This window comes from Girardinichthys multiradiatus, chromosome Y (assembly GCF_021462225.1).
Source record: "Girardinichthys multiradiatus isolate DD_20200921_A chromosome Y, DD_fGirMul_XY1, whole genome shotgun sequence".
NCBI classification, from domain to species: Eukaryota; Metazoa; Chordata; class Actinopteri; order Cyprinodontiformes; family Goodeidae; genus Girardinichthys; species Girardinichthys multiradiatus.
The window spans coordinates 40,249,299-40,275,400 of record NC_061818.1 but is presented as its reverse complement, the minus strand read 5'-3'; the positions used below and the strand labels follow the sequence as shown (position 1 = coordinate 40,275,400).

Genomic DNA, 26,102 nt, shown 5'->3' with positions numbered 1-26,102 from the left:
AGGAATTTGACCACCTCTGTGGAGTGATGTCCTCTCATTAACACGGCTGATTGGCTGGAGGTCCAACCAATCCAGTTAAAGAATCAAGCTCTCTTAAAGGACCATTCCTGAGTTTTTACTTCAGATGGAACGAATCAGATGGAGGTTTATCAAGTTTTGATCTTCTCATCTTGAACCCAGAAAAAAACCACAGACTGATCCTTTAAGTTGAACCCGATCTGGATCATGTGACCCTCCTCAAACACTGTGAGATGTTTAAGGATCATCATCATCTTTTGGAGACACAGTCTCTGTGTTACAGTCATCAGGTGTTATTCGGTAGAAAACCAGCATCTACTCTTTCTGATCCATTCAATCAGGTAGGTTGGAACTCCTGCAAACACCTCTGTCGGCGTCCATGAGTCCGACGCAGGAACCGTCAGTGAATGCATCATTGCTGAGGAAGCAGTGAAGCTGAGGTGCAGCTGACTACCTGAACTTGGAGCAGAATATGGCAGCAGATATGAAGCCCGGATCAGTCCCAGCATCAGGACCGACCCGTCACTGAGTCCTTTACTAAAAACATGGAATCTCAGTGTGCGGTGAAATGAAATGATGGCTGTTTTCCTTGTCGCTTTAAACATTTACAGATCAGTTCTGGACTGTTCGGAGAACAGAGAGCTGAACAGCTGCTGGTGTCTGTTAATCTCCAGCTCCTTCAGCACGTTTGACAGATCTGCAGCACACCCACAGAGTCTCAGTATCATCAACCCACTGTGGGGGTGGTTGTACTTGTGAAAAGATCCCGTTGCAATAATTCTGCAGATCTGGAGAGGATAGCTCTTTATATTCGACCCGTTTGGTCCATGAAGTCTGGTCATATCGTGTTGAATCCTGTAGCCTGAATCTGGCTGAAGCAAGCTGATTGGACGATTCCTGCTGGTTATCAACAGTCTGATTGGTCCATAAGTCAGGAGTCGTGTTATCAGTTTCTAACACACAGCTGCTAAAGCCATCACTGACACTGTTTGGGTTCTGGACCAACATTAACCCTGAAGATCTGATCTTTAATGCATCTCTGAATATTTAAAGGATTAGTTTTTGACAACTACTGCCATCTATTGGTAAAGAAAGATAAAGCAAACATCAATGATTCTGCCAAGAACAACAAATTGTTGCATGAACTGGGTTTGACTCACACACCGCTGGTTTTATTTGCTTTATGTAACAAGTCTGATCCTTCATTGTTTTTGTCATCATGGCTGTTCTTCAAAGGGATCAGATGGGTTTCATGGATCTTTAAAAATGAAAAAATTTGTTCTGCATTTTTCTCCTGATTATATATATTATATATATTTATAATCTGAGAGATGAGCTAAATAAATTTTCTGATAAATTCTGCATATCTTCAGTTGTTCCAGGTGAAGATGTGTATGTTAAGGTTTCTCTGCAGAGAAATAAGTCAGATCCAGACTGAAACAGGTCTCTGAAGAGGCAGCGACATACCACTGGGTTTCAGCTGTGTGTTAGGAACCAAGGTTTGGGTCAATGCAGGTCCATCTGGCTGGTTCTGGAGTTTTCAGTGTTACAGATTCTGCAGAACATTAGGCTGCACAGGCGAATCAGCAGCAGCAGCAATGAAACAGGTCTTAACATGAAAAGTTTTGTGTCCTGCAGGATGGAGGTTCTCCATGTTTGGGATGGTGGCAGGATGTGTGTCACGTTCAGGAGCAGGTCCTGAACCTCCTCCTTCTCCTCGTTCCTCTGTCCCTCCTCCATCCCTCTACGTGTCTTTGGGCTCCAGCTTGCAGGACATGTCAAACAGCAGGTTCTGGTTGTCGATCACCTGCAGCTGACGGACGTAGGCCTTTGTCTGCAGGTGGGACGGGGACGTCTCTGTATCTATGGCTACCAGAAAACACATCAACTTGTCAGTAAGTAGTCACAGCTGCAGTGGCAGAAGCCTGCCACCAGGTGGAGTCAGACAGTATGATGAGAAAAGGTCCAGACTCACCCAGCTGGGAGCTCCGGTACCGTCTGATGGTTCTCACCATCTCAGCCACTTTATGCTGGAGAACAACATGAAAATGGTCAGAAAACATCAGGTTCTACATCAGGTCTAGAGAGCCACAGAAATCGGACTCAGAGTCAGACTCCAGCGCTGACCCGGCTGCAGGTGTTTGGACCGCTGTGCTCTCTGACTTGTCGTTGTCTCTGGAGCGATTTGAAAATGTTCTGATCTGTTCACATATTTTCTAGATATTTCTAACTGTGGTCAGCAATTAGGTTCATTTAGCCCCTCTGTAACTGTAGCGGACACATCTAAAAGTGGCTCAATGGCGCCGCCTGCAGGCTTGAGCTGAGGAGCACCGTTGTGCCATTCCTCTCCTTCTCATACAATGATTGTGACTGAATTTTTCTGGGCATTGTCTCAAAATGAAATCTGACTTTGATTAATCTGTTAAACCAGTCTGGGAAGAAATATTCCAACAGTGCAACTGCACATTTTTTAGACTTTTCTGTCACTTCGCTCCTTAACTGATGAACCACGTTAACAACTTTAGAAACATTAGAGTTGATTTGGCTGCATGGCTGGAAAATATTTAGACTCATCTTAAATAATTTACGCCATGATTCAAACATCTGAACACCAGAGGTCTTCATCGGGACATACCTGAAGTCTGGGATTAATAAACTCACCATCTTCTCAAAGTTGACAAGTTCACCGTGGAACGTCTTGCAACTCTCATGAAGAAACGTCAAATCTGTAACCGACACAAATCAGACCATTAATGAATCTCACTGATGAAGCAAAGCAGCACTTCGTCTGATGGGCATCAGAGTCGTAACAATAGAGGGTCAATGTTGAATGGAGACCCGTGAACAAAACCAAAAACTCCAAACCAAACCAAAAATGGTGTCTAAAACACAGATTAATGCAAAATCTTGGCTTCATTTGTAGGAACATGAAAGAGGTGAGTGATGGAGACACCACGCAGGTAAAGCCACAGCTAGAAAACTCAAGCAGAGCCAGAGACCAGACCAGGTGATAGAAAGTCTGTTATGGTGAAGCATCTCTGCTGTTTCACCTCAGCTTTATAAAGAACATCTCATTCCTCTCACTGAACGTTCCCCCTGGTGGTTTACTCACAAGAAATAGCTTCAGCTGCAACTTATCTTTCCTCAGTGTCTGAGTCAAATGAAAGAGCAGGTGTTTGACTGCAGTCTAATTGCATAGCGGTAGCTGTCATCCACCACATATGGACCGTCTTCAACCTAATGCCTTTTAGGACCAAATAACTCGTTGCTGTGAGAAATCTGATGGCAGCTGGACTTGTGGACTTCAAGTGGAGGGACAGGCGGTGTCCTCATGCATGGAGAGCTTCATTACTGTAGTGCAGTCAAACTCTCATCACTAACACAGACTGATTATCTGGAGAAAAGTGAGACTTTCAGCTGCTTCCTTTCACTGCTTTCAATTATTATTGTATTAATTAGTTGCTTTTTGTCACACAGTCTTTCCTCACTGTAGTGAACTACATGCAGACTGGTTCACCACCGGGAGCTTTTAATTCCCTCTGAGCGGTGCCGGTCTGTTAGGTCTCTGAGCTTCTTCTGCCTCAACAGAGAAATCAACACATGAATCTTAATGAGCTGAACTCATGTTTGAGCTGCAGACCTTCCTCTCTCTAATCTCGTCGTGGGAGGCCACTGTCATGCACTGATGCCTGAGTTTGGTGCTTCAAACGTAGTGAGATCACTCTCCTGCAACTTCCAGTTGCATTCTTGGATCACTTCTTGGATCATCAGATCCCTTGGTTTGTTTTAGGACTTTTATTTTGCATATTTTATCTCAAAGATGGAAATGAATTTTATTTTCCTGACCAACAACCATGAACATGTTTTTAATGGGTACTTTTTTAAACCCTAAATCAGAGTTTTTAACTTTTCACCCTATGAGGGCGTCAGATTCGTCTCTACAAAACACATTTTCCTTTTTAACCCACTTTCATCCATCCTGTTCTCTGACTGTGTTGCCATGGAGACAGAGTGCTTCAAGCTGCAGGAGCACAGTCTCCTGCACACCATCTTGGATTAATTCATTTGAGTTGAATCTATTTATCTGATATTTATTTACATAGAGAAACCTGGGGGTGCTTTGTGAATTCTTATTGAAAACATAAATTTCTTCAGATATGAAAATAATAAAAACTTTCGCTTCCATTTCTTTTCCCTTTTAGGTCCAGCTTAACTTCAACTGATGCTAACGGGGCAGAGAACGTTTCTGCCAGAGCTCCTCACAGTTCTTCAGAGATTCTCACAAACCTACAGGAGAGGAGACTCTTTGATGCAGACGAACCTTTGTGTGTGTGTGGGACTGTTTTGCAGAAGAACAAAGAGCCGATTGGCCAGCAGGTCTAATTAACCACATCTAGTCCTCAGCTGGAGGCCAACACAGTCCCAGTGGAGCCGCAGTTACCTGAGAATGAACCGACCACTCTGCAAAAGTCCAACTGATGAACCTCTGAGATGAAACAACTGCAGGAATAACGTCTGTGTTGCATCTCCCAGCAGAGCAGAATTTAACTGCCCCTGATTGCTTCTTAGATGTACAGTACAACAGATCAGATGTTTGTCATTTTATCCTTCAGGCTTCAAAGTAACCAGCAGCAGCACAAAAATCACCTTTTAGCAGCAGTGGGGTGAATGGGATCAGTGGGGGTCTCAGGCTGGTGATCAGGTCTCTGTAGCTTTTGTGGTTCCTGGAGGGGTCCTGGAGGAGAAAAAGGCCAGAGATGAGCATCATCTTTGAGAACCAGGGCAGTTCTGATTGGTGCAGACTGAGCAGTAATGTGGATTACTCACAGCGATGCTTTCAAACTGCTGAAACTGCTTCCTGAACTTCCCTGGAAGACCCTGGACACAACAGAACAGAATTCATTATGGAATCAGACAGAGGATCTGTCTGCTCTGGTTCTGTTTGAAGGAACCAGTTTGTTTCCTCCAGCAGTGGGTTTGTGTTAGTTTCAAAGAACCCAGCTGTTTAATTAGAGCATTTTTACTCATTTGGTCTCTGGTTTTGGTCTCATCGGGTCGTACCTCCCAGGTGAGCCTCAGTCTGCTGACAGCCGGGTTATCCAGTCCCAGAACCACAGCCAGGAACGACAGCAGGTCCTGCTGCTGTTTGCAGCTGAAACACAGAGAAGAAATGTGTCATTTTACATCCTTAACACTGGTAGGCAGCAGAGAGCTACTGAATGACCAGTTTATGCCTGATACTGATCCCTGTGTTAGTCTGAGAAGACACACCAAAAACAGAATAGGATCTCATCTGAGATCCTATTCTGAAAAGCTGCAGTAATCAGGTTTGTCTCTGTGGGAGACATATTTAATCATGACATATTTCATAAAATCAAATTCAGGAAATGGAAAATATTTAAATCTGCTGATCACTATAAAAGGAAAATGTTTTCATTTTTATAATATTTTATAGCGTGTGCCCCATATGGTCTCCTGCCGGTCCATAATGTGTGACATGGAGCGTTCGGACTCACAGTGCTGCGATCTTGATGAACTTGCGCAGCAGCTGGATCCTCTTCGGCAGCGACTGGCACTGCAGAATTTCCGTGGCGACCCAGTGCTGCACCTCGCTGCAGCGCTGCAGTACCAGCTCCAGGTTAAGGGGGCGCCAGCGGGACTGCTCACCATGAAATACATAACAGATGAACTCCACCTACAAGGGGGCGCACATAACTTTAATCATCTCTTTTACCAACTGTGATCTTCACCAATCGCTGCAAAGTTCAGCTGGATAAAAAAGATGACATTTTCTACATTCTTTAAAATTTGCACAAGGAGCTGCAGATTCATACATTCTGTTTTATTTCATCAGAACATCCCAGGTTTTAAGGTTTTTCTCACCTCATGAACGCAGCTGAAAAGTTCCCAGTCGAACACCACCAGCTGATTGGCTACTTCCTCCGCCGACATGTCATGAAGTTTACTGTCACCAGGCGTCCAGTGGATCTCCTCAGGAAGAGGAAGCTGAAGGAAGTAAGAAATACGATTTTATTGTTGCACATTGAACCCAACTTCAGGAAGCCGCTTTACGTTTGGGAAATTTGGGAACTAACGTAGGCATCCCTCAAGGCTTTGTTTTCAGACCTTTATCTTTCTCCTAATTCAATCCTTCTTACTCTTTTATAAAAGTCTTTTTCATGTTTCTCCGAGTCTCTGTGATGTTCTGAGATGGTCTGGTGGTCTGACTGGGGTATACCACACCTTTATACCTTTCACCTTTCACTTTTTGTGGGATTAAAATAGCTTAGTTGGACTAATTTTACATTGAATTCTACAAAATAGACCAACCTCTGTTTGAGCCAATGGCTAAAATCTTCTGGACTGGGTTGATTCTACACTAGACCATTCTTTTTGTGTGGTTGTGGCAGTCAAATGTAGGATTGCAGGACAAAACCCCTTAATGTCACTGAATAACCTCCAAAGCTCTCAGTTTTACCCATTTAGATAAAATACACTAAAAAGAAGCATCTGGATTGGATGTAATGTGGTCATCATGGACAAGGACCAGATAAAGAATGACCACCAGAGGTAAGTGCAGTCTCAACAGACAGCTTCAGCTGGACATGACAGAGTTATGGTTCATTGTGTCGGTGTTTGTTTTATGCAACAGCACCACAGTCACTGATGATGTGGTGCTACATGTCAGGAAAATGACATGAAATGACCCAGCTAGTTAGGATCAGAGTTGGATAACATTTGGCATCTATGCAGTGAGTCCGACTCATCACTGAGCTTGTATTCATGTTAGAGATGCTGTCAGTCCCTCCTACAGTTTGATTGGTTCTATTTGCAGGATTGAGTTATGATTTAAGGGTAAACCAGGTGTCCATGAGTATCTATAAGTATTTAGGAGTATTTATGAGTATTTATGAGTATCCATGAGTAGGATGATCCTTGTCTTGAGCCAGGAACTCAAGTCTGTGGCATGGAGTGAGGAAGATTTGTTCTGTTTATAAAACTGCACTGCTTATACAATTTAAAAAAGTTTAAAAGGTCCTGATAATTAATATATGTTTAAAAATCTTAAAGTTTTGTACTGGGATCAATTAGGATTTTCTACTTTAGACCTGAGCGTGGTGGACCTCGTCATGTGCAGTGAGAAGCAGTTCACTGCAGAAGGCCCCTCCCTGACTGACCGTGGCTGAGGTGGGCTCGGGGGGTTACAGAGCACAGAGAAGGTTCTGATTCTCAGTCCAGACGCCGACCAGTTTTAAAGGAATATACCCCCATTACCCAGAGGCATAATGGGCCAGAAGGTTTCCTAGGAATTACCTCCTCCCTGGGGAGAAACAGTTGATTTTATGGTGAAAAAATATGGACCAAAAAGCACAAAGTGCATCAATGAATGGGTTAAAGATTTAGACTTTCCTGCAGGGTCCATTTAGTCTAAGGATTTTACAAAAGCATTGAGTTCATTCATTTCAGTCTGTAGTTCAACTCTTCTTTCTTTACTTTTCTTTAACATGTCACTGCAATGTACTTTTTTCCTCATGTAAAGCATTAAATTGTCTTGTTGCTGAAATGTTCTCTACAAATAAACTTGTTCATCATGAGAAGAAACACCAGCAGAACGTTTCAGTAACAGTCGTTAAAACTCATTTCGTCCATGGAAGAAAAACCGTCTGACAGGTTCAATCTAATCTTAGAAGAAACTCAGTTCAGTTCAATTTAAAAATACTTTGTTAATGCCCAATGGAAATCTTTAGTAATAGCCTGGAACTGATTTCATCCATATTGGACTTCTCTGACCTGATCTGACTGCATCTTTAAACTTATATGGTCCAAAAGATGATGATCTCTGAGTCCCACATACGGCTAGCACAAAGGTCATTTTGTAGGTGAAAGTCAATTCATTTATTTTGATTTAAATTTTAAAACTTTGATTGTAGAAACGTTCCAGGAAGCCAGAACATTTTAATCATTCAGAATCAGCATCAGAACCAGCTTTATGGGCTATGACTGTGTGCACAAACAGAATGTTTTCCGCAGGGATCAGCATGAACTGGATGACTGAGACGCCGCGCCGACATCTCGGATTTCATTGGCTGTTGCTATCCTACAATCAATCAACCTTTCAAAAACCCAATCAATGAAATGGATCCTCACCAGAGAGTCGAGTTCAGAGGGTTCACAGGCGAACAGGTGAGTGTTGACTCCCAGCGTGGTGAAGACGGCCTCGTCACTTGGACGAAACACGGCTTTCTCTGAAAACACAGCATCCATCAGCCATCAGAGAGTCCACACACAGCAGGAAAAACATCTTTATGGGCATACGGACCTCCAGCTGAGGTGACCGCCACCAGTATGAGGTTTCCTGGCAAAACTGGCTGGTCTTCACTGTACTGGAGTTTCTCTTTAACCAGTGCTAGAATCTCTCCGACCCGACAGGACAGGCGGCTCCGGATGGTGACGTATGAGTGATCCGGGGTGTACACCCTGCAGAAGACTGCAAACAGACACAAACATCACAGTGAGCTGGGAATTTCTCCTGAGAAATCAGTCCTCATAGAGGTTCTGGCTCCATCTACAGGTCGTCTGTAGAACAGCAGGCTGTCATTTGGCTGAACAACGCCTGAACGGCTGGCTTGTAAAGTCCAAACCTCAGATCTGTGTGTTTGTTCAGGGTGTGTTGACTTGTGATTTGTTTATCCCGACCACAGATTGCAGCTGTGTTTGCATTTCAATTGTGAGTGCGTGTGTTTACAGATCACAGTGCAGCACAGCTTTTGTATTGCAAGTGTGTGTTCATGTTTGCAGGTATCTGTGGGCGTCGTACTTTCGTCTGAGCCTCTGAAGGCCTCCCGGGGCTGCAGACAGGCGTCGATGCGTCGGAAGTGTCTGAACAGCGGACGGACCTGCTTCTTCCTGCTCTCCTTCTCCTCGTTGGAGCTGGAGACACAAATATACCCAAAATAAAAGGCAAGACAGCACAGAAACCTGTGATAAATATCTGACAAATACAGCATGTGGAATATTAATTCAGATGGTTCAGCCAAAAAGCTGCTAAGAAACGTTCTGAGCCACAGTGATCTTGCATCTTCAGAGCTCCTCAGCTATGATGGATGGTTCATCACGTTCTGGCTCAAAGCGCTCTGTGTGTGAGTCTTACGGGCAGTGTAAGATCTCAGTCCATCGCTGCAGCTTGAGGACGTCCTCCACCAGCTCAGGATACTGGGTCAGCTCCTGAATCGCACACATGTACAGCTCCTGCACACAAATGCAACAAACAGACTCACAATCTGCAGGGACTCATCATTAGGACCCAACGCCAGCAGCAGCTCAGGTTCAGCTGTTTTCTTTCAGTTTAGGGGAATTCTGTCTGCTTCCTGTTCAGGCCAACGGCCTTCCCAGAATCAGGTCCCGGTCCTGGAGATTCCCATCAGGCCGTTACCGTGAATGCAGGGGGTGACTGATAATTATCAGGAAGTCAGACATGTTGAGGCCTGATTGTGTCTCGTTCTTTGAGACAGTTTACACGCTGATTACGTAGTTTTACTCAAAGGCTGCAATCGGGAAAGAGTTTCCTGTTGTTGGTCTGGAACAAGCACAATATCCAAGGAGCTGTTAGCAGTAAACCCGGATGCTAAACAGGGAATAGCGAAAGAGTCCAGCCTAAAACAAATCTGCAGCAGATGAGCGTCCATCACAAGACATTTCCTCAATGAGAAGAAAAACCTCAGGATTCACCTGGGTTTGAACGGGACAAACAGAGGCATCATGCATCTGTTCTGCACATGGATCGGCCTCCAGACTACAACGGGATGCAGAATCTTTGTTCTAATTTTGCATCTTTAAAACAGATTCTCAGAGAAATATTAATGCAGTCTGAATGGAAATGAATGTTCTGATGAAGGATTCACACTTTCACACCTAATCTAACCAACGCTTGGTCAGACTGAGTGTAAAGTCTGATGTTTAACTCTGGTTATTGATGACTACTGGTGTTGCACTGCTCATGTGTGAGTTGCTACCTTTGGGAAGCTGTTGCTGCGCTCTCCCTCTTCCTGCAGCAGCTCTCTGTAGGTGTCCAGGTACCTGAAGGCCATGTTCAACACCGCTTGCTTCCTCTCTGCGGCGCTCATCGCCGCCTCCGACTCTCCATCTCGCCTCTCCCCCTCTCTGCGCCCCCCCTCAGCCTCCAGTGTGAATCTGGAAGAGCGTTGCGTTAAGGAGGAAACGAGGCTGCAGCTTCGGTCTGAAACATGTGGTTCCTCCTCTGCTGCGGCACATAAAAACCTACATGCATCTTCTGTGTTACAGCAGGAGGAGCATCATTTTCAGCACAGAGACGCCACCATGATGACCCACATTACACCGCAGACACACAGAAACTCTCATCCAGCTGCCTCACCAACACACACACTGGATGTTTCATCCTCTGGCTCGCTGATGAGCTGCTTTTTCAGCTGTTTGTCTGATGGAGAGAATTTCAGCTACATTTCCCATGAAGCTTTGCTCTCCATTAAAAAGAGATATTCTTCAGGTCTATGGCTGTTTAATCCTGTATGGAGGACAGAGGTGCACGTGTCTGAATGAAGAACCTGAGGTCAACTGAACACATAATTTTCAAGCTGATCTTCATCCATCTCTTTAATACAACAAAGAAAGATTTATTCCCATCTATTTCTTTCACTGTTCTTCATCCACCCACATCCCTCTCTTCCTCTTCATCTCCCTGTGGGGGAGGATTCATGTAAAAACTAGCAGTTTTAATATCAGCACAGTCCTGAACTGAAATAATCAACTCTTTTTAATGTTAACACACCCAACAGAAGAATGTGTCCATTTCCTGCACCAGGCAACAGACGTCCAGGATTTCCAGGTCAGCTGACAGTTATCTGCAGATGATGCAGCCATGTTAGTTTCAGTGATCGGTGACGTTTGGAGCGTTCTGCGTGTGAAAGTAAAACAGTCGGGAGGATTCAGATTGTAAAGTTGTTTGCGGATGATGCAGTCGTGTTTAGTTTCATTGCTCTGAGACTTGAGGATGGAGTCATTTGAGTGTGAAACAGTTAGAAATACAATCAGCAACTAGAACTCTGAGGCTATGGTCACCATCTGGAAAGCTGCAGATTTTCACCTGCGGGTTTGGGGTGAGATTCTGGCTGAGGCAGAACAGATTCAGAATTTGGGGTGTGGGGATAAAATGTGGATTCACCAGTCGGACACATTTCCATTCCTCACCTCAGTCATTCGTTAGGCGTAGTTCCTTCAGGGAAGGTCCAAACATGTCGTACCTGCTGACGCACCTGAAACCAGTCACAGTGTGTTTCTGATTTCCACATGAGCAGTGTTTGTACTACACAGGACAGTGAGCCATGTTGCATTACCTCCGCTGCCTCTGCTCCCCCAGAACATCAGCATGAACTTGAGCTGATGGCTGGAGGTTTGAACCTAACTCAGCTCTAACTCAGGCAAAGCCATCTTCCAGCAGGAGGAGGCTGGACACCAGGGCTCACCGGACACATCCAGATAGATGGGCCACATTCCCAAAGTTCCTTTTTTCACCTCATCTTGGTCCTACCAAGAACTTTACAGTGTCTCAGCAGGATGCTTGTGTTATAGATTTGGTGTGAAGAACTTTATGCAAAACCCCAAAACAGAACAAACACTGAAGGTAATTAGAGTTCATTGTCTTCAGGACACGGAGGGGTCAGGATGGATGGGTAGATGAATGAGATCAAAGTGTAAAAAAAGTTCTGGTTACAGTAAGAGTTAAGGAGCGGTTCCCGGATCTGGCTCTGAGGTAAATATCATTAGAGAGATTTTTTGGACGTGTTGTGCTTTTCTCTGGAATCTGAACCTGGAGGAATGATCTTTCTCTCTCCTCTGGAACAAAAACACACAGAGAGAAGGTGGGGCAAAAAACCCTCAAGAACAACCATGAAGCAGAGCAGCTGAGGCGGTGTCAGCCTGCAGGCAAAGAAGAGGGAAAATACAACTCGCAGCTATACAACTGAAAGAAAGCTGCTGATAATACCCTTAAAGTCAAACCTGCGAAGCTCATCTCTCATTCTGATCGCATTAAACACACCCATGCATGTACCTGGGCATGCACATCACATCGCAGCGCCGTCAGCGCATTCTACCGGGCTCACTGTGTGTTCAAGCAGGCCAAGGAGAAGGATACTGCTGTAGCAGGACTTGCTGGAGCCTGTCGGCCGTCAGGAAGATGGGATGTGTCAACATGAAGTCATCCAGCAGGGTTTCTGCACACAGAGAGGTTAAATATACACAGTGTACCTAAACGCAGCATCAACATTTCCATCTGAAACCAGAGGACTCCACCTGAACACTGAAACTCACCTGTGGTCAGAGAGAATACTACAGCTGCACACATGAATACAAGCAGCGCTCAGAAAGCATGGAGCTTCAGTTTCAGCCTGGTCTATTAAAGACTGAAACTGAAGCTCATTCATGATATTAAATCAACCAGGTGGAGACTGAGTGGTGGCTTTAAACCATCTAAACTAATTCAGACAGAGGCTCAGCGGTTGGACAGTTCTGTTTCCAGCCTCACGGGTTCCTGTTTTCTACACGCAGAGTGAATTCTGACAGAAAAACAGTGTCTCAGAGCAGGATGCAGATAAACCTTCCTCTGATTATATGTTGAGCCGTGACACACAGCGAGCAGAGAGACGACGGCTGTAATTTAAGATGCTGAAGCAGCGCGACGCGCCTCAAACCTGTGGTCACATTTACTAAAATACACTGCTGTGTGTGTGTGTGTGTGTGTGTGAGAGAGAGCCATGCTGCAGTGGGTGTGTCCAGTCCAAGCCCGCCTCTCTGCAGGCGGTTTCCATGGAGACAACACGTTGCCGACAGCGAGAGGATGGGGGGGATGTGAGAGAAGAAGAAGAAACTGATAGGAAGGAGAGAAATCACAGTGGATGCTGTAGGAAAACGGATCAGAACTGATCCGTTCATCCTCAGAACTAATCACTCAACATGCTCCAGTCAGATCCCTGTCCCTTGAAACAGAGTACCAAGAAATGTTTTCAGAAGATTCCAGGAGACCAGAGCAGGTGTCAGAACCTGGGCGTCAAATTTCCATGAACCTGATCCAAATCCAGTTGGATCGCGTCAAGTTAGTCCAGATTGGTACCAAACCCGTTTGAATTTTCCAGTATAGAATTCAAAACAATATAAACAAAACAGTAAATTCAGACAGAAGCATCTCTGGAAGTCCGATCTAACAAATACCGGTCCAGAACCAGTCCCTAACCTACCAACATCCAACAAGCTTAGAGACAAAGTTTAATACCAATAAAATGGAGTCCCGACCCAACAGAATCCACACATCAGTCCAGAAATTAGATTTCAAACAAAGAAGACAGAACATTTTCAGATAACAACCCGTTTCAGGATTCCGGTCTGAAAAAGTTCTACATGAACCAAAAACCAGTCCAATACCAGTTCAAATTAGCTCAGAACCCAGTGGTACCAGCAAAGGTTAGACAAATATAAGTGAACCAGCCTAAATATCCGCTAAAGAATAATTTCAGCTAAACTGGAAGGAATTCAGTCTAAAAATGTCCAAAATGGACCCATATTGTTCCAAAACCCGTCTAAAGCCGAGCCTAAGGTTCTTATTTAGATACCAGTAAATATCGGGCAAATGAGTCCAGACTGACACCAGAATTACATCCACACTGAAATTCCACATTGGTCCTGACCCAGTTTGAATGTCCAGAGAGAAACAGCCGTTTCAGTCAGTTCTGGTTCTAAACGCAGACGGGTCAACTGTGAACAGAAAGCATGTAGGAAACCAGGAGAAACAGACCTAATATGGTCCAAATCTAGATACGTTCTGGAGGTTTTACAGAACAATTTCAGATCAGTCAGGATTTGTTCTGGAAGGAGTCGGGTTTAAAAATGTTTAAAACAGAAAAAGTTTCTGGAAATTTTTGATCATTTTTCTCCTTTTTATTTATTTTCTTATTTATTTAAATTTATTTTCTGTGTTTTTTCCTTTTTAAACTTTGTTCTTATTTTATTTAAAATAAAAAACAAACCTTAAAAATTGAACAGAAACCAGTCAGAACCAAATCATGTAAAAATGTAAAGAGTAGTCCAACATGTCCACCCAGATCAGTGCTGACCCAGTCTGGTACCAGAACACGCTCAGCTGATCAGCAGTTCTGTCTGGATCGGGTGAGTCAAAGCTCAGCGCCATGAAAGGATTCGAGGACATCTACTACTGGACCATCTCAGGGCCTTCAGGAAGCTCTGCATCAGAAACTATCCCATCTCTGGATCAGCATCTCCACATGGAACCTTGGAAGACCACCATCAGTTGGCAGAACCAGCCTCTGCTTCCAAAAATGTCTTCCAGGGTCAGAAGGTCACATCTGAACTCTGATCAAATACACAGCAAGTTCTCTGAACCTGAGCCCGTTCCAGAGGGAGACATGTCTTCTGTGGACAAATGAGTCCAAGTTCCAGCTGAAGATCTGGAGGTCTTTCTTCAGGCCTCAAGCACAGGGGGGATCAGGGAAATCTGACAACATCGACCACAGAGTGTGGAACAGATCTTACCGACTTGCACCGACACCAAACCAGGACAGCAGGAATGATCAGGACCAGACTGCAGACCCAACCGGGTCAGAGATTATCAGAAAATGAAAAGAAGAACTTCCTGATTCCTTTATCACAGATGATTAAAGTCAAACCAGCACTCAGATCCCAGGATCCGCAGAGAGGAACGATGGTGAGAAACAGAGAGGAAGAGTGAGATGGTGGGAGGAAGAGGAGGAGGAAGAGAGAGCAGCTGAAGCCGACAGGGATGAAGAAACGCTGTGATGGGCTGCAGGCCAGAGAAGAACTGAAGGAGTGTGAAGAAGCCAAACCGTCGAGTGAACAAACTGTCTACAGAAGTTCAGGAAAGGATGCAGACGAGCTGCTGGAGATAGTTAGATGTTCCCTGCAGCTTCACCTGTTTAAGACAGAAACATGTTAAACATGTTCCTCAGAGAGCTTCTGATGTTCCTCTGCTCCACAGAAGAGCTGCAGGAACACTCGACTCAGTTTACTGCATCTGGTCAGACTGCTGAGGAACGTTCTTAGAACGTGCAGATGAAAGTCTTTTTATCTTCACTCTGTTTGGAAAAAGTTCTCCAAACCAGTTAGTCCTGATTGTCCTCACTGTGCTGTGGTAATGATGAGGACTTATTTTCTACTCTTCTCCTGACTGATACCTTCTAACAATGAGCTCATCTGGGTCTGCTGGTACCTCGTTGCAAACTGTTGCTTCAGCTAAAGGATGTAAACGAGCAGAAGATCAGATTAGAGTGAGCGCTGATCCATCTGGGTTCCGGCTGATGTAAACAGATCCGTTTGTTTTCCTGTTGAATTATGCAGGAACTTTGTCAGATGAAAGGTGGAAAATATTTTCATCCCAAACAAACACGGGAATATTTCACATGTGGGCTTTAAAGCTGGCAGAGAAAGGTTCTTTCACAATGTGAAGCCGTGCAGAAAGGAGCGGTTAAAGTGGATCGGGCCGGAGGACGACACCATGGAGGGGAAGCTGCATTCATACATGGAAATAAGCGTTTAACCAGTGAAAATGTTCTGTTTGGCAGAGAGGCGGCTCTACTGTGCAGAGGTTCATCAGAACATCAGAGACAGAATCTAAAACTTTGTGTTTTAGAAAAGACTGAAGACCTTCCTTCAACAAGAGGTTTCGTGCCTCTTTACATGTTCATAGCAGGAGGTCCCCAGGGCAGACAGCAGGAGAAACCAGAACGAAGGAGAAAGGTTTTAAAGAGCACATTGTTCTGACCTCAGGGTCTCATTCTGAATCCATGACTGAATCCAGTCATTTCACAGACATTCATGAAGGGACGTCCCATTTTCCACCACATTTCTTTAAGTGCTTTCATCCATGAAGAACCTCAGGAAAGGTGGAGACCTACAGATAGGACCAAAAAATAGAATCTCTGATTCTGTTCTGATGTTTGGGTTGATTCGACCCATAAACCATCGTATTCTACATTTCTCTGTGTATCTTTGGCAGCAGCTGAACATGTGATCCCTCCAGCTGCAGGGATGAGGAGAAGTTGGAGGTTTTCCTGCATGTTTCCCAGCTGGAGCTTTAATTTCAGTGTTTTTCCTCCCACCTCCTCGGCTCACATTCTCTTTCCGCCTCCCACTCCTCCTTTTCTCCCAGCGTCTCACAGAGAGCTGGTTGCTATGTGAACAGGTGCTAAAAGAGCCTCTTCTGCACACATAACATGAACGTTCATACGATGCACAAACAGGACTAACGTGCAGCTCAGAGAGGTCGACGAAGAGGAGGAGGAGGAGTGAAGGTAAAAGCATCCAGAGAGGTAAATGAGTGGGAACACTTCTCTGAAGAAAATCCTCCTCCCACACACGGATCAGTTTGTTTCTTCATCCTCTGCACAGTTTTCCAACCAAGGGAACGTGTGAACTTCACTCAGATGGATTCAATCATCATTATATCACCAACTGCTTCTTAAACTGTTCTGGTGAAGCTCCAGCTCTAAGTGGCTGAATGTAAAGAAGATGGAGCAGGAGCGTGATCGTCATTGTCCCACTCATGACCCAGTTTGCACCAAGCTTCAGCTGTAGGACACTTAACTCTAGAATATTTTGGTACACAGAGAAGATCATGGTCCACCTTAATGGCTGCAAGGTGTAGAACATGCCACATCATCAACCCTGGTCATTTCTCTGACCTTTAAGCTCTGACCTTAGGCAGAAGCTCCTGGGACAATTGGATGGCCATTTTAAATATTTTTAACTTGTGAATAATCATTCTCTGAGTAGGATGATGGACTCCAGATAGATTGATGAACAGAAACAGCCACTTATTGAAGTTTATTCATTTAAAACCAGGATAAAAATGAAGACAAGTTAAAAGCGAGATAAAATAAGGATAAAATTAGAATGAAACCAAAATCAAATCAGGATTAAAGCCGGATAGAATCAGAGTAAAACCACAATAAAATCAGAATAAAGTTGGTATACAGACAGAATTAGGATGAAAGCAGGATAATACTGGAATAAAAGCTGGGTTCTCCTACAGTTTGGGTTGGTTTTTGTGTGACTGACGAGGTTCTGTTTGTGTCTCTGAGCTCGATGGTTTTATCGTGTCTAAAAGTTTAATTTTGTTGTTTTTTTCTCCTGCTGGACAATAAAACGACTGAAACGTCTAATTAGAGCCTCAGAAAGAGACTTAATTAGAGTTTCTGGAGGCCAAACAAACACACACACACACACACACACTTAGAGCTATGTTTGTGTCTGTGAATTTTCACCCTGGACCAGGTCTGAACCCCTGAAGCTGCAGCTCCTTCAGGAGAAACTTTATTTACCTTTAGCTCCATGGCGTGACAGCACCTCACCTGAACACCTGCCTGGACACGCCCTCTCGCCATGCTGGGCGCTGGTTACGTAACATGTTCTAACACGCAGCTTTTGCTTTCATTTAATTGTTGGGAAGCTGTGATATTCCAGGTATTTTCCATGCAGTTTCCAGGTGAACTATCTGTTCCCTCCCTGAGAACCCTGAACTGTGTTCTGTATTTCAGCTGCAGCTCTGTCAGGAAGTGATGTAATCAGGTGAGAAAATCCCACCTGCAGCAGGATCTGCCCTGGTTCTGCCTCATTATTAAAGATCAAACTGTTCCCAGCTTAGGGAGCCAATCAGAGGGCTTGATGTCACTGACAGAGGCCATGTCTGTGGAACACACACACACACACACTGACAGGTAACTGGATTACCAATCAGTAAAGCTTCCCAGCACTGCTGCAGGTGAGAAGTTCCCACGTACAGCAGGTAAAACCTGCTGAGTGAGGAGGCACCGTGAGGTAGAACCTGCTCTTCAAACCGTCCAAACGTCCTGCCTGCGAGCCTGTTCAGGAGACGTTCTGAGCTGAAATAAAAGCTGGATGCGGGTCAGGCTGTCTGAGAGGACCAACAGCCGCCGTTTTCATGCTGCACTGAGGGAAACTGAGACAAATCATCTGCTGGAAGGATCATCAGCTCAATGAGGAGATCCAAGCAGTCAACCGTCAACACAGCTCCCCGTAATAATCATATCCCATCACCATCATTCCCAATATTCCAGAAGGAAATAACCTGAGACAGAGGAAATGTCATGAGACTGAAATGAAATAAAAACAAGTTTTCAGCTGCAGACTGAGACTCCAGCAGAAAGCAGCGACTCCCAGAACTTGACGTTCACATACCGTCCATCTGAGGAACAGAGGCATCCTCTTGTCCACTTTAAGCATACACAGTTCTGGGTAAGGTTCTGGACTGAAACTGGGGCAAAGGAACCACAGACAACTGCTGACAGAGCTTCAGAAAGCCAGAAGAACTGTTTTTCCAAAGAGCTTTAACAGAACCCAGGACCATCTGGATCACAGCAGGGAAGCTAGAAGGAATGAATACCAGAGACTGGATGAGGAGACGGTTTGGAAACAAAGTCTGCTCTTTCGTAGGAAACACTGAGGAACTCACTGAGTGACTACACACACCTCATAAAATATTCACACCCCTGAAACTTTTCAACTTCAAATCCACAAAATATTTTATTTGACAAAAAACACAAACAAGATCAAATTCAGTGCAACCCATTGCCTTCAGAAGCAGAAGGTGATCTGCTCAGAGGAGACCAAAACTGAGCTTTTGGTCTACTTCTGAAACATAACCCTGAAAACACCATCCCCATGGTAACACATGGTGGTGGCAGCATCATGCTGTGGTGATGGTTTTCCTCAGCAGGGACAGGAAGCTGGTCAGAGCTGAGGGGAAGATGGATGGACCTGATCCAGGACAATCCTGGTGGAAAACCTGTTTGAGACTGCAGAAGACCTGAGACTGGGGTGGAGGTTCCCCTCCCAGCAGGACAACCACCCTAAAGCCAGAGATACAATGGGATGGTTTAGAAGGGCCTAGTCAAAGTCCAGCCCTAAATCCAACTGAGAATCTGTGGCAAGGCTATCTGTAGATGTTTAGAGCTGGTGGAGGAAAAAACCCCCAAAAGACCAGCAGCTGGACCTGCAGCTGAAGGTGGTTCTACAAAGTTCTGACTCAGGGGGGTGAATACAAATCCACACCGCACCTTGGATGGTTTCAAACACATGAATCTGCTGCTCAGGGTGGACACCACCTTCATGGGAATTTTTGACATTTGCTTGGACACTAAAGGATGTAGGAGGATGTAGGAGGTCCCAATCAGCACCATCGATCCTCATAACTGTTCAGAAACTGCAGCATGGTTCTGTTCCAGACCACTGAAGGAAGATCAGGAACACTCATTGGTCCTGCTTCACCTCAACAGAGCTGCTGCAGTCGGAAGGCTGTGAGCAGAACATGTACCTCCAGAAGCACCGCTAAAGTGAAGCTGAACCATCTAACTGAGGCTCCATCAGATGAATCTGAACATCTGAGCTCCGGCATCAGCGTGAACCTCTGATTCAGTCTGAAAGTCTCACTTTGTCTCATCAGAACAACACCAGCAGAATCTAACCGGGCTGAGACAGCCCAGGCGCTGATCCGATTCCTCGCTTACGACATCACTGAGTCACTGAGAACGACCAAGCAGAACAGAACTTCTGTCAACTGATGCCAGACAAGCAGAAGCAAAACACAAGAGCATGTTTATGAAAATAGATTTTAAAAATTCTTCTTTTATAGCAAAAAAATAATAATTTTACTGTTATTTATTATTTCCTAAATATTTTGGTGAATTGTTTTAGTTAAATAAATATTCCAACAGATTGAAGTTATGATGTATATTTCATATTCATAATTAAACTAACTTAACTTCAGATTTTACATAAATAATACATAAAAATGTGTACAACTATAATTAATAATTATATAACTACTGTATTATGCAAACAAAATACTAATATAACCATATTGATATATAATAATATCAATATTGTCTCTAAAAAACCTCATCGTATATAAAAATATCTATATTTTTTAAAATAAACCCAACTTTACCATTTATTTTATTTTGTAACATGTTTATTTATGTCAAATATTTTACCATAAATCATGCAAATTATTTATGCTAAAAGGTATAAACCAAGGTAAACTATGTTTCATATTTTAGTATTTTTCATGGTTTTACAGCTATTTAAATGTTATTTTTTATCCGGCTTGTGAACAAATGTACATGACTGTTTTAATTCTGCCTGCCGCACGTTTCAGTTATCCTGCTGATTCCTGCTACTGAGCGGATGGTTCTGTGGGAACAGAACTCGTCACGGCTCTGCGGCTTCTCAGAGACAAACTGTGAACGTCTAATGAACAGAACACGTTGCAAAAGAACCAGAAGAACAAACACAGCAGGCGGATCATAAAGAGTCCTTTGTGAGAGTTTGTAAATGGGAGTAAAATCACCTCCTGTTAGTGAGAAACTCAGCAAACTGTCTCAGAACTCACACCAACTAACCCTTTAATGAACTAACATTTCAGAAAGTTAAAATGACCATTAAATGTTTCCCTGCACTGAAAATGTTTCTTTGAAAAATACTTTTGAAATATTTAAATTATTACTTGGATTATTTTATTAAAGGTCAACACATATTTTAGATATCTTCAGTAAATAGTTGATCAATAGATGAATGATGGATTAATGGGTGGATGACTGAATGACTCGAAGTCCACAGTCTTGATGAAGATCTATACAGGTTTGGTTCTGAAAATTAGGATAAATTTATTATTTACTCAAAAAATTCATCCATCCATCCATCAGTCCGTCCATCCATCCATCCATCCATCCATCAGTCCGTCCATCCATCCATCCATCCATCCATCAGTCCGTCCATCCATCCATCCATCCATCCATCCATCAGTCCGTCCATCCATCCATCCATCCATCCATCCAGTCATCCATCCATCCAGTCATCAGTCCGTCCATCCATCCATCAGTCCGTCCATCCATCCATCCATCCATCCATCAGTCCGTCCATCCATCCATCCATCCATCCATCCATCAGTCCGTCCATCCATCCATCCATCCATCCATCAGTCCGTCCATCCATCCATCCATCCATCCAGTCATCCATCCATCCATCCATCATCCATCCACTCATCCATCCATCCATCAGTCCGTCCATCCATCCATCCATCCATCCATCCAGTCATCCATCCATCCATCAGTCCGTCCATCCATCCAGTCATCCATCATCCATCCACTCATCCATCCATCCATCAGTCCGTCCATCCATCCATCCATCCATCCATCCATCCATCCATCCATCCATCAGTCCGTCCATCCATCCAGTCATCCATCATCCATCCACTCATCCATCCATCCATCAGTCCGTCCATCCATCCATCCATCCATCCATCCAGTCATCCATCCATCCAGTCATCAGTCCGTCCATCCATCCATCCATCCATCCAGTCATCCATCCATCCATCCATCAGTCCGTCCATCCATCCATCCATCCATCCATCCATCCATCCATCCATCCGTCCATCCAGTCATCCATCATCCATCCACTCATCCATCCATCCATCCATCCATCCATCCATCATCCATCCATCCATCCATCCATCCATCAACTCATCCATCCATCCATCAGTCCGTCCATCCATCCATCCATCCATCATCCATCCATCCATCCATCCATCCATCCATCAACTCATCCATCCATCCATCAGTCCGTCCATCCATCCATCCATCCATCAAGCTGTGTTCTCCCTGCAGGGAAGGTCTTACCTGCACAGTGTCCAAAGCGTTTTCCAGCCACTCCATCCAGAACAGAAAGGGTCAGGTTGTCCGGAGTATCAGGATGAAGAGGCGTCCCTCCTCCTCCACTTCCTCCTCCTCCACAGCTGGTCTCTGTGATCAGACTGGCCTCAGAGCTCTGTTCATCGCTGGACAGAGATGGACTGCGGACATCTCCTCCTCCAGAACCAGAGCCAGAACCAGATCCAGTTCCAGAGCCAGAGCCATTGGCGCTGCAGGGAACTGAGGCCAGCCCAGTCCCCGCAGCTGACGGCCAGGAGGGGGGGTCCTCGCTGTCAGGGCTGGAGGGGTCAGAGGTTAAAGTTACTGAAACTGATGATTCCAGTGAGGTCCGATTTCTTACAGATGACTGTTTATTCAACTTTAATACATCAGAATCATTCAGTTTAACTCCCTCTGCAGAACCAAAGCATCAGGAGATGCTGCTTCAAACATCTGGAACAACCTCAGTTTGACATGAACAGCTAAAATGATTCAGATTTATTAAGATAAACCAAAACGGCATGAATGCAGGCTGGATTTATGATAATGTTAAAATCTCAAATATTTCTCCTGTAATTATTCTGTCTCTGACCCGGCCGTTAAACATCAGAATGCATCTCTGGGGCCTTTTCATGTCCAGCTTTCAATCATGGCTCTCCGCTGAACAACATTCATGTGTCCACAACTTCAGTATATCTGCTGACAGATAAGAAGTACGGTGAGGTACGGTGGCTGAGAGGGCCCAAAGCAGTGGAGTAGGGGAAAAGCGTCCCATCAGGTTTAAACATCTTGAATCAGGAGATGACTGTTGGTTGGCTGTTTTAACCACAGATATTTGGACAGAACTATGATAAAATACGTCCTGGAAAGTTTTAGCATCATTTAATCATCATCAGGGGAAAAATAAAACTAGAAATTCAGCTCCTGGATCAGAAGAACCTTCAATGCCTGGAGGTGTTTATCTGAACTAAAACTAAAAATGAAATCCTAAAAATCAACACATTTCCAGACAATTACAATTTCTAGAATTTCTAGACCAGATTTTGGAAGGTTCTGGTTTCAATAAGAACATGAACAAAGTTGGTTTTAACATCTGGATGTTCTGGAAACACGGTTAGATCAGACTTCCAGGTGGAGCGACTTATATCAGAACTTAGGTCAGTTCTGGACGGGATTATTGCACATTTGAAACTGATTATTTAAATCCCAGTTAGTGATCTGTTCCTTCTTGGATGCTTGGGATCTAGACTCGGTTTAGGAACCACAGGTCTAGATTAAGAGTCCAGAAAAGGCCCAAAAAATGACCGTGTTATGGTCTGTGGGTGGGTGAACATTAATCTCTGTTAGGGAAACTCAATGATCAATCAAGTCACTAATTTGAGTGAGAAAATTGACATCATTTAAACATAAATTCATGTAAAAAGTATTTAATTTCTTCAGAAAGTCAGATTTTTTAATTTTAGATCATAAAATAAGGAATAATTTCTAGAAATTAAAAATTTTTTCTCTGAATTTACATTTTTTACATTCTGTTTTAGACTATGCTGGAACGCAGAAACCAAACACAGTAAAACCGATGACATGAACCGGTTTCTGGCCAATCAGACATGGTTCAGCTCGTCACTTGCTGGCCGCTTTATTAGGAACACCACTTTAATTTCATCTCAGAATGAAAGCCTAACCAGCCAATTACATGGCAGCAACCCAATGCAGTTATTGACCCAGACAGGGTGAGGACATCGGGCTGAAGTTCGAACTGAGCATCATGAAGGAACCTAAATTCTGATGACCCGTCTTCTGAGGGCAGCTTCCAGCAGGATAGTCCTCAATCTCAATCCAACAGAACACCTTCAGGATGTGGTGGAACCGAAGGTTCTCATCATCTGCAGCAACTGTGTGATGCTTCATGTCAAAATGGACCAACGTCTCTGAGAAATGTTTCACACCTTATTGGATTCATGACAAAGGTTCTGGCAGCACAAAATGGTCCAAAGCAGCGCTAGCATGGTGGCCTAATAAAGTAGCCTGTGGTTAAGGTGTCAAGAGGTTTATTTTTTTTCTGCCTCTTTGGACCTAGATGACACCAAACTTTAACCTTCAGTTGGGTCAGCGTCATTAGGATTTCATTAAGATTAATTTCTAACATCTTTTTTGAATATGCTTGTACCATAGACCCCCCCGGCTCTCACCTGAACACCTCCCGCGCGTGTCCGCTTTCAGGTGAGGTCTCCCTGAAGAACGGGACGACCCGGGACAGGCTGGCCCTCCTGCGGGACGCTCCGGTCCCACCGCTGGCCTTGTCACCCACCCCTCCGAACCCCCCGGCCCGCGTCAGAGCGGTGGTCTGCTTCTTTAGGAACTTCTCCAGCGGTTTCATCCCCGCCGGCATGGTTCTTCTCTTGACCGGGTACCTGGGGGTCTGAGACCTGGGGTCCAGAGACCTGGGTGCTGAGACTTGAGAGCCTAAGATCTAGGGGTCCTAAGACCTGGAACGGTAGCTGTGCTGCTGCTGGTGGGGCAGCGGCGTCTACATCATCCGGCCCCCGCAGGTCGGGTCAGGGTCGGCAGGTGCGTACAGGTAAGAGCTGACCCTCCGGGGTTCTGTGGGCTGCTCTGAACCACCAGTCCGGGTCTAACCCATGGGTGAGGCGGCCGGTTGATGGTCCTCCTCAGCCCCCGGGTCTCCGCGCACCGCAGCTGCTCCTCCTGCAGCGGTCTTCAGAAACCCTCGGAGCGGCGGCGGATCCGGGCCGCTCTTCCCCCAACCTCTTTTTGGCTGCACCCGCCGAGTCAACTCGAAGCTCCGGCTCCGAGCTCCGGTTCCGAGGGCTAAGAAAAAGCCAAGCGAGAGCTCCTCCAGTCCGCGCTGCGCCTCTGTGGTTCTGGGCTCAGATCAGGATCTCTGCGGATCGCTGGTTCCTCCTCGCTTACCTGGAGGAGCGCAAGTCAGCCCGGTGCGTTTGGGTACGGTGAGTTTTCTGAGGCTCGCCGGTGGTTCTTTGGTTCTACTCGGATGCACAAAAGGTTCGAACGGTCCGGCAGGCTTAGGGTGCTGTTGGATCTCCGGTCCTGGTCCTCCTGGTAAATTTCTGGATGAGCAGCGATGAAGATCAAGCGCGCTCCCCCCGCCCTCCGCGCGACAATCTGCTGCAGTTGCGCGCTCTCGACACTCGCACTGCACGGTAGTGCGCAGGCACGGTGTCAAATTAATGGAAATGGAAATATCCCTGACGACAGAGTTGAAACACCGCGAGATTTCGACGTTAGAGAGCTTTGATTTTTTTTTATTTTTAATTTAACATTAGACTCTGATCCTGACAGGAAGTTTTCCGCCACACCTGCTAATTATTGGTGGCAGTGAAGTTACAGGGCCCAGTATTGATCTGTGTGCTGGAAGATGATCCAGGAACCAGACACCTGCTCAGGGATCAGTTTCTGTTTCACTGTGGCGGGGAGCAGGATGGGATTCCCCTCACCTGTTACCACGTAACAGCAATCACCTGTGGAATACCACACAGTTCTGAACTTGGCTCCGTGTTATTTTCTTCCGATAAAGCTTACATATGTCAAGTTTTCACCTAATTTTCTGAACTTTTGTTTTATTGCTCACCACTGTAACACAGGTTGATCTCAATAAATTAGAATATACTGATTCATTCCATATAGAGTAACAAACACTATATTGCATCTGACTGTCTACCTCTAAACGTACGTGAGCTTTGAGGACATCCTATTCTTAATCTATAAGGTCCAGTTCATTGATGGACCCACCACTGTCATCAACAGCAACTAGCACTATTCTATAAACATCTTCCAAGGTTCAGGGGTGTGCTCATAGTTAGATCAGAACCAGAACTGCAGCCTCCGCTCTAATTCATCCCAAAGTTGTTCAAGAAGGTCGAGGTCAGGACTCTGCAGGTCAGTCATGTTTCTCCACACCTGCAGCCATGGAAGTGATTGGACCACCAGAATTTATTGATTTGGTTATATAGAGCATTTTAAGCATTTATTTGAGTAAATTTTGATCATTCTGGTTTACAGCAAATTAAACCCTGAAGTCAGTTTCTCAGAAAATGTGAATATTACATCTGACCAACTGAAAGCAGATTTCAACACAGAAATATGGACCTACTGAACCATATGTCCATGTTCTTTTTGCATAAATTACTGCATCAGTGCAGCGTAACATCGAGGAGATCAGCCTATGGTTCTGCTGAGGTGTTCAGAAAGCCCAGGTTTCTTTGATAGCAGCCTTCAGGTCAGGTTCTGGTGTATCTTGGCAGAACTGCAGAGATTCTCTGTGCGGTTTGGGTC

The 26,102-nt window shown here is 44.8% G+C and overlaps 1 protein-coding gene across 1 annotated transcript; it reads right to left on the bottom strand.

The window, feature by feature from the left end:
* Window positions 1-1,168: 1,168 nt before the first annotated feature.
* LOC124864365 (rap guanine nucleotide exchange factor-like 1) lies at window positions 1,169-25,007 on the bottom strand. The gene is made up of 16 exons (XM_047359131.1): window positions 23,978-25,007; window positions 21,777-22,087; window positions 12,191-12,269; window positions 10,032-10,209; window positions 9,170-9,267; window positions 8,837-8,949; window positions 8,339-8,506; window positions 8,167-8,264; window positions 5,902-6,024; window positions 5,535-5,713; window positions 5,080-5,170; window positions 4,846-4,896; window positions 4,666-4,753; window positions 2,680-2,744; window positions 1,994-2,048; window positions 1,169-1,887 (listed from the first exon to the last, which is right to left on the bottom strand). Exons 1-16 carry the CDS (start codon window positions 24,175-24,177, stop codon window positions 1,763-1,765), a joined length of 2,022 nt encoding a protein of 673 aa, XP_047215087.1. The 5' UTR covers window positions 24,178-25,007; the 3' UTR covers window positions 1,169-1,762.
* Between the last annotated feature and the right edge of the window lie 1,095 nt (window positions 25,008-26,102).

Excerpts from the sequence above, each read along its gene's own strand:
- LOC124864365 (XM_047359131.1), bottom strand. The coding sequence starts at position 24,177 with ATGCCGGCGGGGATGAAACCGCTGGAGAAGTTCCTAAAGAAGCAGACC. Across the intron at positions 5,171-5,534 it reads TTCATCAAGATCGCAGCACT|CTGCAAACAGCAGCAGGACC; the intron begins GTGAGTCCGAAC and ends TCTGTGTTTCAG. Across the intron at positions 2,745-4,665 it reads CACCCCACTGCTGCTAAAAG|ATTTGACGTTTCTTCATGAG; the intron begins GTGATTTTTGTG and ends TGTCGGTTACAG.